Source organism: Bombina bombina, chromosome 5 (genome assembly GCF_027579735.1).
Source record: "Bombina bombina isolate aBomBom1 chromosome 5, aBomBom1.pri, whole genome shotgun sequence".
Taxonomy (NCBI): domain Eukaryota; kingdom Metazoa; phylum Chordata; class Amphibia; order Anura; family Bombinatoridae; genus Bombina; species Bombina bombina.
The window spans coordinates 1,001,050,168-1,001,064,086 of NC_069503.1; the positions used below are offsets into that span (position 1 = coordinate 1,001,050,168).

At 41.9% G+C, this 13,919-nt stretch overlaps 1 protein-coding gene across 1 annotated transcript in view; it reads left to right on the forward strand.

Moving 5' to 3' along the window:
- The window catches only part of POP1 (POP1 homolog, ribonuclease P/MRP subunit), a 118,278-nt gene that overhangs the window by 41,610 nt on the left and 62,749 nt on the right, over positions 1-13,919 (forward strand). Inside the window, exons 10-12 of the mRNA XM_053715237.1 lie at positions 9,395-9,506; positions 12,919-13,038; positions 13,558-13,673. Coding sequence (XP_053571212.1) covers positions 9,395-9,506; positions 12,919-13,038; positions 13,558-13,673 — 348 coding nt within the window. The remainder of the gene's footprint in view (positions 1-9,394; positions 9,507-12,918; positions 13,039-13,557; positions 13,674-13,919) is intronic.

A 13,919-nucleotide genomic window follows, 5' to 3' on the forward strand; every position in this document is an offset into this window, starting at 1 on the left:
AGTGCTGGTATGTACTATTTACTCTGAAACAGAAAAGAGACGAAGATTTCTGTTTGTAAGAGGAAAATGATTTTAGCAACCGTTACTAAAATCCATGGCTGTACCACACAGGACTGTTGAGAGGAATTAACTTCAGTTGGGGGAACAGTGAGCAGTCTTTTGCTGCTTGAGGTATGACACATTCTAACAAGGTAATGCTGGAAGCTGTCATTTTCCCTATGGGATCCGGTAAGCCATTTTTTTTCAGACAGTAAATAAGGGCTTCACAAGGGCTTATTAAGACTGTAGACATTTTCTGGGCTAAATCGATTCATATATACACATATTTAGCTTTGAGGAATCATTTAATCTGGGTATTTTTGTAAAATAATATCGGCAGGCACTGTTTTAGACACCTTATTCTCTAGGGGCTTTCCCTAATCATAGGCAGAGCCTCATTTTCGCGCCGGTATTGCGCACTTGTTTTTGAGAAGCATGACATGCAGTCGCATGTGTGAGGAGCTCTGATACATAGAAAAGACTTTCTGAAGGCGTCATTTGGTATCGTATTCCCCTTTGGGCTTGGTTGGGTCTCAGCAAAGCAGATACCAGGGACTGTAAAGGGGTTAAAGATAAAAACGGCTCCGGTTCCGTTATTTTAAGGGTTGAAGCTTCCAAATTTGGTGTGCAATACTTTTAAGGCTTTAAGACACTGTGGTGAAATTTTGGTGAATTTTGAACAATTCCTTCATACTTTTTCGCAATTGCAGTAATAAAGTGTGTTCAGTTTAAAATTTAAAGTGACAGTAACGGTTTTATTTTAAAACGTTTTTTGTACTTTGTTATCAAGTTTATGCCTGTTTAACATGTCTGAACTACCAGATAGACTGTGTTCTGAATGTGGGGAAGCCAAGGTTCCTTCTCATTTAAATAGATGTGATTTATGTGACACTGAAAATGATGCCCAAGATGATTCCTCAAGTGAGGGGAGTAAGCATGGTACTGCATCATTCCCTCCTTCGTCTACACCAGTCTTGCCCACTCAGGAGGCCCCTAGTACATGTAGCGCGCCAATACTCCTTACTATGCAACAATTAACGGCTGTAATGGATAATTCTATCAAAAACATTTTAGCCAAAATGCCCACTTATCAGCGCAAGCGCGACTGCTCTGTTTTAGATACTGAAGAGCATGGGGACGCTGATGATAATGGTTCTGAAATGCCCCTACACCAGTCTGAGGGGGCCAGGGAGGTTTTGTCTGAGGGAGAAATTTCAGATTCAGGGAAAATTTCTCAACAAGCTGAACCCGATGTGATTACATTTAAATTTAAGTTGGAACATCTCCGCGCTCTGCTTAAGGAGGTATTATCCACTCTGGATGATTGTGAGAATTTGATCATCCCAGAGAAACTATGTAAAATGGACAAGTTCCTAGAGGTCCCGGGGCTCCCAGAAGCTTTTCCTATACCCAAGCGGGTGGCGGACATTGTAAATAAAGAATGGGAAAGGCCCGGTATACCTTTCGTCCCTCCGCCCATATTTAAAAAATTGTTTCCTATGGTCGACCCCAGAAAGGACTTATGGCAGACAGTCCCCAAGGTCGAGGGAGCGGTTTCTACTTTAAACAAACGCACCACTATACCCATAGAAGATAGTTGTGCTTTCAAAGATCCTATGGATAAAAAATTAGAAGGTTTGCTTAAAAAGATGTTTGTTCAGCAAGGTTACCTTCTACAACCAATTTCATGCATTGTCCCTGTCACTACAGCCGCGTGTTTCTGGTTCGATGAGCTAGTAAAGGCGATCGATAGTGATTCTCCTCCTTATGAGGAGATTATGGACAGAATCCGTGCTCTCAAATTGGCCAATTCTTTCACCCTAGACGCCACTTTGCAATTGGCTAGGTTAGCGGCGAAAAATTCTGGGTTTGCTATTGTGGCGCGCAGAGCGCTTTGGTTGAAATCTTGGTCAGCGGATGCGTCTTCCAAGAACAAACTACTTAACATTCCTTTCAAGGGGAAAACGCTGTTTGGCCCTGACTTGAAAGAGATTATCTCTGATATCACTGGGGGTAAGGGCCACGCCCTTCCTCAGGATAGGTCTTTCAAGGCCAAAAATAAACCTAATTTTCGTCCCTTTCGTAGAAACGGACCAGCCCCAAGTGCTACGTCCTCTAAGCAAGAGGGTAATACTTCTCAAGCCAAGCCAGCCTGGAGACCAATGCAAGGCTGGAACAAGGGAAAGCAGGCCAAGAAACCTGCCACTGCTACCAAGACAGCATGAAATGTTGGCCCCCTATCCGGGACCGGATCTGGTGGGGGGCAGACTCTCTCTCTTTGCTCAGGCTTGGGCAAGAGATGTTCTGGATCCTTGGGCACTAGAAATAGTCTCCCAAGGTTATCTTCTGGAATTCAAGGGGCTTCCCCCAAGGGGGAGGTTCCACAGGTCTCAATTGTCTTCAGACCATATAAAGAGACAGGCATTCTTACATTGTGTAGAAGACCTGTTAAAAATGGGAGTGATTCATCCTGTTCCATTAGGAGAACAAGGGATGGGGTTCTACTCCAATCTGTTCATAGTTCCCAAAAAAGAGGGAACGTTCAGACCAATCTTAGATCTCAAGATCCTAAACAAGTTTCTCAAGGTTCCATCGTTCAAAATGGAAACCATTCGAACAATTCTTCCTTCTATCCAGGAAGGTCAATTCATGACCATGGTGGATTTAAAGGATGCGTATCTACATATTCCTATCAACAAGGAACATCATCGGTTCCTAAGGTTCGCATTCCTGGACAAGCATTACCAGTTCGTGGCGCTTCCTTTCGGATTAGCCACTGCTCCAAGGATTTTCACAAAGGTACTAGGGTCCCTTCTAGCGGTACTAAGACCAAGGGGCATTGCAGTAGTTCCTTACTTGGACGACATTCTGATTCAAGCGTCGTCCCTTCCTCAAGCAAAGGCTCACACGGACATAGTCCTGGCCTTTCTCAGATCTCACGGATGGAAAGTGAACGTGGAAAAGAGTTCTCTATCTCCGTCGACAAGGGTTCCCTTCTTGGGAACAATAATAGACTCCTTAGAAATGAGGATTTTTCTGACAGAGGCCAGAAAAACAAAACTTCTAAACTCTTGTCAAACACTTCATTCCGTTCCTCTTCCTTCCATAGCGCAGTGCATGGAAGTAATAGGTTTGATGGTAGCGGCAATGGACATAGTTCCTTTTGCGCGCATTCATCTAAGACCATTACAACTGTGCATGCTCAGTCAGTGGAATGGGGACTATACAGACTTGTCTCCGAAGATACAAGTAAATCAGAGGACCAGAGACTCACTCCGTTGGTGGCTGTCCCTGGACAACCTGTCACAAGGGATGACCTTCCGCAGACCAGAGTGGGTCATTGTCACGACCGATGCCAGTCTGATGGGCTGGGGCGCGGTCTGGGGACCCCTGAAAGCTCAGGGTCTTTGGTCTCGGGAAGAATCTCTTCTACCGATAAATATTCTGGAACTGAGAGCGATATTCAATGCTCTCAAGGCTTGGCCTCAGCTAGCAAAGGCCAAGTTCATACGGTTTCAATCAGACAACATGACGACTGTTGCGTACATCAACCATCAGGGGGGAACAAGGAGTTCCCTGGCGATGGAAGAAGTGACCAAAATCATTCAATGGGCGGAGACTCACTCCTGCCACCTGTCTGCAATCCACATCCCAGGAGTGGAAAATTGGGAAGCGGATTTTCTGAGTCGTCAGACATTACATCCGGGGGAGTGGGAACTCCATCCGGAAATCTTTGCCCAAATTACTCAACTGTGGGGCATTCCAGACATGGATCTGATGGCCTCTCGTCAGAACTTCAAGGTTCCTTGCTACGGGTCCAGATCCAGGGATCCCAAGGCGACTCTAGTAGATGCACTAGTAGCACCTTGGACCTTCAAACTAGCTTATGTATTCCCGCCGTTTCCTCTCATCCCCAGGCTGGTAGCCAGGATCAATCAAGAGAGGGCGTCGGTGATCTTGATAGCTCCTGCGTGGCCACGCAGGACTTGGTATGCAGATCTGGTGAATATGTCATCGGCTCCACCATGGAAGCTACCTTTGAGACGAGACCTTCTTGTTCAAGGTCCGTTCGAACATCCGAATCTGGTCTCACTACAGCTGACTGCTTGGAGATTGAACGCTTGATCTTATCAAAACGAGGGTTCTCAGATTCTGTTATTGATACTCTTGTTCAGGCCAGAAAGCCTGTAACTAGAAAAATTTACCACAAAATATGGAAAAAATATATCTGTTGGTGTGAATCTAAAGGATTCCCTTGGGACAAGGTAAAGATTCCTAAGATTCTATCCTTTCTTCAAGAAGGATTGGAGAAAGGATTATCTGCAAGTTCCTTGAAGGGACAGATTTCTGCCTTGTCTGTGTTACTTCACAAAAAGCTGGCAGCTGTGCCAGATGTTCAAGCCTTTGTTCAGGCTCTGGTTAGAATCAAGCCTGTTTACAAACCTTTGACTCCTCCTTGGAGTCTCAACTTAGTTCTTTCAGTTCTTCAGGGGGTTCCGTTTGAACCCTTACATTCCGTTGATATTAAGTTATTATCTTGGAAAGTTTTGTTTTTGGTTGCAATTTCTTCTGCTAGAAGAGTTTCAGAATTATCTGCTCTGCAGTGTTCTCCTCCTTATCTGGTGTTCCATGCAGATAAGGTGGTTTTACGTACTAAACCTGGTTTTCTTCCAAAAGTTGTTTCTAACAAAAACATTAACCAGGAGATAGTCGTGCCTTCTTTGTGTCCGAAACCAGTTTCGAAGAAGGAACGTTTGTTGCACAATTTGGATGTTGTTCGCGCTCTAAAATTCTATTTAGATGCTACAAAGGATTTTAGACAAACATCTTCCTTGTTTGTTGTTTATTCTGGTAAAAGGAGAGGTCAAAAAGCAACTTCTACCTCTCTCTCTTTTTGGATTAAAAGCATCATCAGATTGGCTTATGTGACTGCCGGACGGCAGCCTCCTGAAAGAATCACAGCTCATTCCACTAGGGCTGTGGCTTCCACATGGGCCTTCAAGAACGAGGCTTCTGTTGATCAGATATGTAGGGCAGCGACTTGGTCTTCACTGCACACTTTTACCAAATTTTACAAGTTTGATACTTTTGCTTCTTCTGAGGCTATTTTTGGGAGAAAGGTTTTGCAAGCCGTGGTGCCTTCCATTTAGGTGACCTGATTTGCTCCCTCCCTTCATCCGTGTCCTAAAGCTTTGGTATTGGTTCCCACAAGTAAGGATGACGCCGTGGACCGGACACACCTATGTTGGAGAAAACAGAATTTATGTTTACCTGATAAATTACTTTCTCCAACGGTGTGTCCGGTCCACGGCCCGCCCTGGTTTTTTAATCAGGTCTGATGATTTATTTTCTTTAACTACAGTCACCACGGTATCATATGGTTTCTCCTATGCAAATATTCCTCCTTAACGTCGGTCGAATGACTGGGGTAGGCGGAGCCTAGGAGGGATCATGTGACCAGCTTTGCTGGGCTCTTTGCCATTTCCTGTTGGGGAAGAGAATATCCCACAAGTAAGGATGACGCCGTGGACCGGACACACCGTTGGAGAAAGTAATTTATCAGGTAAACATAAATTCTGTTATTTGTAAGATGGACGTGTTCCCCTGTGTGTATGTAGACAGGATGCGATATAAGCTGTAGTCTGTTTTAGTAAGATGCTTAGAATTCAGAATCACTGCTATATAGTGCTTCGCTTGCAGGTATGCAAAATGATGGTTTCTCTGTATGTCTTTTGAGGTCTGAAGGCCTGCAAAGGAAAGAATTGATCCCTACCTTATGTCCAGTAATTTTGCTATTGTGTCTAAACCTAATGATTTCCATAGTTTAAACGTGTGCGTAGTAAAGCATGGTATAAAATTGGGGTTTCCCTGGAGAGGGAGGTACTTGGTGAACTCATGGTTCACTGCTAGTTTTTGGAAAAAATTTCTCCAGGCGTATACTGGTTGTTGGAGCATGGGGTATGCCTCAAGGTACTTATCTGCCTTGGTTGCATTTAAATGAGGGAGCATTTGAAGGGACCATGGGGCTGTTGCTCTAGGTCTGGAACTGTAAAGTGGTCCTGTCCTGTCAGCCAGTCCAGAACAAACCTAGCCTGCGTCGCCCGGCTATACATTTCTATGTTGGGTACGTCAAGTCCTCCCACATCAATCAAACTGACCATACGAATGTATTTTATTCTATGCTTCTTAGACGCCCATATGAATGAAAGAATCTGTGAGTTCCAGAAACCTAGGTCTACTTAATGCAGTACATATGGTACCATTTGCATTAGGTAAAGAAGCTTCGGGAACAGAATCATCTTTACCAGGCTGATTCTTCCCGTCATGGTGAGGGGAAGTCTGGTCCAATGCTGCACCAAGTCTTGGGCCTCTTTTCTAAGCGGTGCATAATTAGCCTTGTACCATTTGTTGGGGTCCACATTAAGTTTGACACCCAGTTGCCGTCTACCCGTCTGAAGTCATAAGTCGGTGTTGGTGGTCTATGGTGCGGGTGTAGCCAAATTAATTCTGTCTTGTCAGTGTTTACTTTGTATCCCGATATTTTCCCAAACTTTCCTATGATTTCCATTACCTTGGGAATGTTTATGTCAGGGTCTTGAATGTAGAACACCATATCATCCGAGAATAGGGAAAGGTGTAGTCTCTTATTGCCTACCAGTAACCCTTCTGTTTCCTGCCGAAGTTTGCTTCAGGGCCAGGTCAAAGAGGAGAGGAGAGAGAGGGCAACCCTGTCTTGTCCCCCTCTTGAGGCTAAAGGGCTGTGATGGGGTCCCATTCACTAGTATTGCCGCCTGTGGCTGACTATATATGGACCTAATTGAGTGTGTGAAGGGACCTGTAATGCCATATCGTTCTAGTGTTGGTAATAGATGTTCCCAAAGCACTTTGTCGAAGGCTTTTTCTGCGTCTACTAGTAGGGCACATGCTTAGCTGTCCGCTGATTCCAAAAGTGTGTAAGTAAATATTGCAGTGTGCTGATGTTGGTGACTGCTGACCTTCCCTGAACGAAGCCCGTCTGACCTCTGTGTATTAGGTTGGGGAGGACTTTGGCTAATCTGTTTGCAGGGATCTTTGTAAAGAGCTTATAGTCGTAGTTCATGAAGGATATGGGTGCGGTACGATGCTGGTAATAGAGGGTCTCTATCGGGTTTAGGAATTAGAGTAATGTTTGCCTCCGTGAATCTTTGGGATAGTTCTGTTGTGTCATCCATGATGCTGTTGAACAGCGTGGAAAGTTTTTTTCCGCTTTTTCGAGTTGGAAGATTTTGTAGAACTCGCCAGGTAGGCCATCTGGTCCCGGAGCCTTTTCAAGCGGCAGGCCACCTATCGTTTTGGATATTTCTGTCAGACTGATAGGTGCGTTTAGGGCTTGTATTTGGTCGGCTGTCAGTGTAGGAAGAGTTATGTTGTCCCAGAATTGAATATCTGTCTTCCCCTCCCATTTCCTGTCCTCCGTAGAGCTGGGAATAGTAATTTCTAAACAATCTGTGTATCTCTGCAGTGTCTGTATATAGTGTGTCCGCATCCTTAACCGCTGTAATATTACGTGTGCCATTAGTGAATTTAGTCAATCTCGCCAGGAGTCTGCCAGTTTTGTTACCATGTCTGTAGTATCTAGCTTTATTGGATTGTAAGTCTCTCGCAGCTGCTTGAGTTAGCATGGTGTCCTTACTTGCGTTAGCCTCCCTATATGCTGTCCTATGTTCTGGTGTGGGATGCCTCAAGTACCTGTTCCTAGCGTTCAGTAGTTGTCTCAGTGCTAAGTCTTCCCTTTGTTGTGTTTTTTTTTTTTTCTCGTGGAGATGATGTACTGATGTTATTACCTCCCTGAGTAATGTTTTGCCAGCCTCCCAGTGAAGAATGGGGTTCGTGGTATGTTGTTGGTTTAGAGTACTGTAGGCTAGCCATTCCCCAATCAAATATCTTTTTAGATTGACATTGTGGTATAAGTACTTAGGGAAAGACTATGTGCCGGGCGATCTAAGATTTTTATTTAGATGCAAGGGGAGGGATATCTGGTCATGTTCAGAGACACTGGGGGCGTCAATACTGGCATTTAGCACTTTAGGGGCCAAGCAATCTGAGATTAAAAATAGATCAATTCGAGACATTGTGTCTTTGGCAGGGGTAATGCACATGAAATCCCTAGCTTCTGGGTTTCTGTTCCGCCAAATGTCAACCAACCCAAGGGAATTTTTTAAATTTCTTAAACATCAATGATTCTTTTTTAGCATTTAGTGTTTGCAGTCTGGAGAGATGTGTTGTGTTAAGGTTTCTGTATCTATCCGCCGGGCTCTGTGGGGCAATGTTGTAGTCTCTACCCAGTATCAAGGGTGAGTCTAGTACGTGTGTGTGTGTGTGTATGTGTGTTGTGTACGTAGCTAGTTCCAGAATTCAGCTTTCAAGGTGTGTGGACCATATACCCCACCCAACAGTAGGGGACAGCCCTCTAGGCTCAGCTTTAGGAGCAGGAACCGTCCCTCCGGGTCAACTATTGTTTGTGTGATTCTATAGTCAAGGTTTTGTCGAAATAGTATGGCCACTCCCCTGGCCCTGCTACTCTCATACTGCGTATATACTACCTCCCCGGGCTGAGGTGTGACAAAAATGTGTTATCACTGTTGGACGCACAGTCCACGTGTTAAGGCCTGCGCTGTCTCCTAGGCCAGAATGTATGGGGCCTCTGCTCTGATGTGCTGTATCCTGGAGCCACTGGTGCTGTGATTTCACTACCCCCTTTACCCAGGAAGCACAGTATCAAGTAGGGCAATAAATGTGGGTGAGTCTCGGTGTAGATGCAGCCTTAACTTAACCGAGGGGGTTCTTATCAGCAGTTTGGCCCTGCACAGGCCTTAGGCTTTCCGGTTAGAGTGGAGTCCCTGGGTGCGTGTATTATGTTGCTGACTTTACCTGCGCTGGTTCCGGGCAGTGGTGCTGGATCCCTGCCAAGGAATTGAGGTGCTCTGGGCAGTTTAAGAGCCGGCCAGCAGCGAAGTCTCCAAGGCACTATGGAGCTCCTCTGCTTTGCGACCGCTCAGCTTGCCCGCCTACCGGAAGTCCTCTATATCGTCTTTTACTGCTTACTGTTCTTTTAAATTACAGTTGCCTAGAATATTATGATATTCTGCTACAATCTTTAAAAAAAAAAAAAAAAGTATAGAAAATAATTGGATTAATTCCATCCTGATTACCTGGGAACTGATACGTATGATGGTATATCTTTGTTTTGGAAGACTAACACACATAAATATTCATGTGTCCTCATTACTTTGTTTAACTCGCCATCTGCTTAGGTATATTTTCCAGTTGTTAACAAGTTCACATTAGTCTAAGATGTCATGTGGTTTGTTCATAGGAAATTGAAGGTACGGATGCTGGGCCTCACGGCTGGTGGGCTGATTATTGTAGGGACTCTGAAAACCTAAATATTCATAATCGTCAGACATCCATGTTTCAGTTGTTGCAAGGTAATGTCTAATCCTTTATTCATTTGCTTTCGTTTATCTCCCTGTTTTGGGTGTATTAATCCGTATAGTATGCAGACTTTTTGTTTAATAATTTGTGTTGCAATTTCATACTTTCTGCAGTCTGATATCTTAATTATGCAGTCCAGCTAAGTAATAAAGAACATTTCTAATTGTTGTTGCAGCTAAACAGGGCAAAAAAACAAATGTTTGAGCATTTTTATTCTAGCACTGTTACTTGCGAAGAACTGTGCGTTAATAGTCCCAAAGGAAGCTAAACTTGTAGTCCACTCCAAAGAGCAGTGCAATACTGTTCTGGAGGTGAACATAGCCATTAAGCCAGTTGATAGAGCGACCAATTACCGGCCATTTTGGTTGTGTATTCTATAGATTCCAGATGACACAACAAAGTGGATGTATCCATTTTGCATATGACAACACACATGATCAATTAGTCACTTATATTTTAATAAGTGACTAATAGTTATGAAATGCCTAATGAATCAGTATGATTTTAAAGGGGCTACTAAACCCAATTTATTTTTCTTGATTCAGATAGAGCAGCAATTTTAGGCAACTTTCTAAATTTACTCCCATTATCAATTTGTCTTCATTCTCTTGGTATCTTTATTTTAAAAAGTAGGAATGTAAGCTTAGCAGTCAGCCCATTTTTGGTAAGCAACCTGGATAGCGCTTGCTGATTAGTAGGTACATTTAGCCACCAATCAGCAAGCACAACCCAGGTGCTGAACCAAAAATGGTCCGGATCCTAAGCTTACATTCTTGCTTTTCAAATAAAGATAGTAAGAGAACGAATAATAAATTATAATAGGAGTAAATTAGAAAGTTGCTTAAAATCACATTCTCTATCTGAATCATGAAAGAAAAAAATTGAGTTTAGTATCCTTTTAAATCATTAAACGGGCACTTTAAATCATTAAACTTTACAATTCTGCTTCTTTTTTAAAAATACTTACCTTTTTGTTACGGTAAACACACAGATGATCATCGCCCGCACCTCCTTCAGTATTGAGCAGACCGATGATTAATCCGACTTTCTCCAATCGCTGTGTTCCCCCTTTGGCGTCCAGCTTGTGAGGCACACAACGATTGAAGGAAAGCAGATCCTCATCCATGTGCTTAATACTGAAGGAGATGCGGGTGGAGGATCAGTGTTAAGATTACCGTAACAAAAAGGTAAGTATTTTAAAAAAAGACGTGTAATTGTAAAGTTTAATGACTTAAAGCGCCCATGTTTTTAATAGTATTTAAATCATTCAACTTTACAATCACTTTAATGCTACAAGATACAAAGACATTTTCTACAATTGGGTGCTTTTAACTTTGTTGCAGCAGTTCGGCAAGGCCCTTGTTCCAGCATGACTGTACCCATTGACACAAAGTCCATGAAGACACCGTTTATTGGGTTTTGTGTGGGGGAATTCTAGTGGCCTGCACAGAGCCCTGAACTCCACACTGAACACTTCTGGGATGAATTTGCGAGTCAGAGTTTCTCATACCTGAACTAAAAAATTTATTTTTGGCTGAATGAGCACAAATTTTCCACAAACGCACTCCAAAATCTTGTAGAAAGCTGTCCTAGAAGAGTTGCGGAATATTAATGCCCATGGTTTCGGAATGGAATGTCCAGCAAGCTCATATAGATATTATGGCCAGTTGCCCACATACTTTTGACTATACACTATGTGTATGTATGGTCTTGATCTCCTTCTCTTCTCAATCTATACATCTTCCTTAGGTTCCTTAAGAAAGTTCCATGGGTATCATTTGTATGTTGATGACACCCAAATCTACCTTCTACACCATACCTATCCCCTTCCTTGGTAACCTGTGTCACTGTCTTTCTAATATTTCATCCTAGATGTCTTCTTACTCCCTTAAGCTAAATCTCTCAAAAACTGAGCTACTTATTTCCCCCTTTCTTCCAAAATCTCTATATCCCATCTTTCTGTGATAATTCCTGTCATTTCCACCTTAAAAACATCTCCAAAATTCGCCATTTGGATATATTCTTATTTAAATATTAACACAGCTAAGATTTAAATTCACTGATCATTTCCTACCTTGACTATTGCAACTTCATCCTCTCTGGTCTTCCTAGCTGCCTTCTATCTCATTTACAATCCAGAATAAATGCATTTGCCAGTCTGATATTCCTTACACGTCACTCCTCATCTGCTGCACCTCTCTGACAATCTTTTCACTGGAATCCTCTAGCCTCCAGAATAAAACACAAACTCCTGGCTCTGACATTGAAGACCCTACATAATGCTATTCCACCCTATATCTCAGACCTCATCTCCAGATGCTATCCCTCCTGTCCCCTTCGCTCTGCTCCTTCTCTCCCTTTTCTCTTGTTACCTCTTCACATTCCAGTCTACAGGACTTCTCCAGAATGGCCCCTATTTTGCCTCTCTCCACAAAGCTCTCCCCTAGTTTTCATAGTTTAAAGCATTCTTTAATACTCTACTGTTCAGGGATGCGTACAATATACGCTAACCTTTCTTACCTCAGTTCCTCTCCACCTCCTTTGTCATCCCCCTTGAACCCTCTTAGCATGTAAGGCTAGCTGTTTTGTAGATTACATTCATGAGAGGTGGTTTACAACAGTGCAACACTTGAAAGAGATCCCCTATGCATTTATCTCCTATAAATAAATCTTTAAATATTATTCCTATTCTTAAAATGCTGTGGTATCTATCTGTTGGCGCTTTTCAAATTGATGACTGATGATAATTTTTTTATATATATATATATATATATATATATATATATATATATATATATATATATATATATATAATGTATGTATGTGTGTATATATATATATATATATATATATATATATATATATATATATAATGTATGTATGTGTGTGTGTGTATATATATATATATATACATACACATACATATATATATAATGTATGTATGTGTGTGTGTGTGTATATATATATATATACATACACATACATATGTGTGTGTGTTAAAATTGGGATCTTAGTCACACAATATGGCCATATTCTGCTTTGCAAGTCACCAACTTACAAGGTTTCCCAATGTTGACTGATCCTAACACTACAGTACTTTGCCTTTATGAGCTGAATTATTCCTGCTTTTTCTCTTTATAATAGAATGAGACTCCCTGGCTTTATATATTTAACTCCATTACACTCTCATGAGTACACCTGAGCTTGGGTGGGGTGCTTTAACCAATATATAAAACATTTTTTTTCCCACCCTCACATATGAGGTATTGATTTCAAAATTTATAAGGAGGTTTACTTTTATTGATCAGCAAAATTTAAAACCTATAGTAGGTTACTTGCATCTAAACTGTTTTCGAGTATTCTAAATAAATACTTTTACACAAATTGTTTTATGTTTTAAAATAGCAATCGAATCTCCATCTCAAATCCCATCTGGCACTGTTCTGGGTCTCACACTTGGTGATCCAAGACTAAATTTGCCAAAGAAGAGGACAAAAGCTATGCCTGATCTCAAAAACTATGAAGGTGAAAATCTGACTTTAAGTAAAATGTGTTTATTTATTTACATGTTGGTTATACATAGCATATAGACTGAAAATGTGTCTCTTTTATTGCTGGCCTTGTGCTCAGAGGGAGCCTCTGTCTTGCCATACAGATGATCCAGGTTCAAATCCTGGCAAGGCCAACAAAAGTCTTAATGTAACGCTTAGTAATTTTGGTGTAGCACTTCTTTTCAATATCCTAATTCCATGGTATTCTTATACTTTTTAAGTGATAATTTAATATTGAAGATTGCTACTGAGGATCACAAATATACTGTCCTGGCTTGATCCTTTTGAGGGAAATCCTATAAGGTTTTCTTCTAAGGATCATATTTGGTCTGTAGGCAGTGAGTTGGTAAGTATTCTGATCACAGGTAGATTTTACATAGCTCATTCCGTGTATGAGATGTTTTTTCTCTCTTGATCTTGTGATGGAGGGAGCACAGACATTGTGACTTGCTTATGACGCACAAGAGGTTCTTGCTATTCTTTGCTCCTGCAGACAGAGAAAAAGTGAAAGCCATGACTTTGGAAGGTGTTCCTGTGGACTGTGCGCAGAGCCTTATTTGGTCTTCTGATATTCGTTCAAACGCGACTGAAAAGAAAATTTCGGAGCAGGTAATTACAGCAACTTTGCCATGAGTAGCTGCTAATGATGGACCGTTATAGTATTGGTATTTACGTTAAAGGGACATTTAAGGTAATTTTTCTACATACAGTACATGGTATAGATCAGCAATTAAATACTGCATTTCAGAGATCTTCATGCTAAATACATTTTAAAAGCATATAAAATTGTAATATTGTATTTCTTTCATATAGGTGGCGAGAGTCCATGAGCTAGTTACTGATGGGATATACATT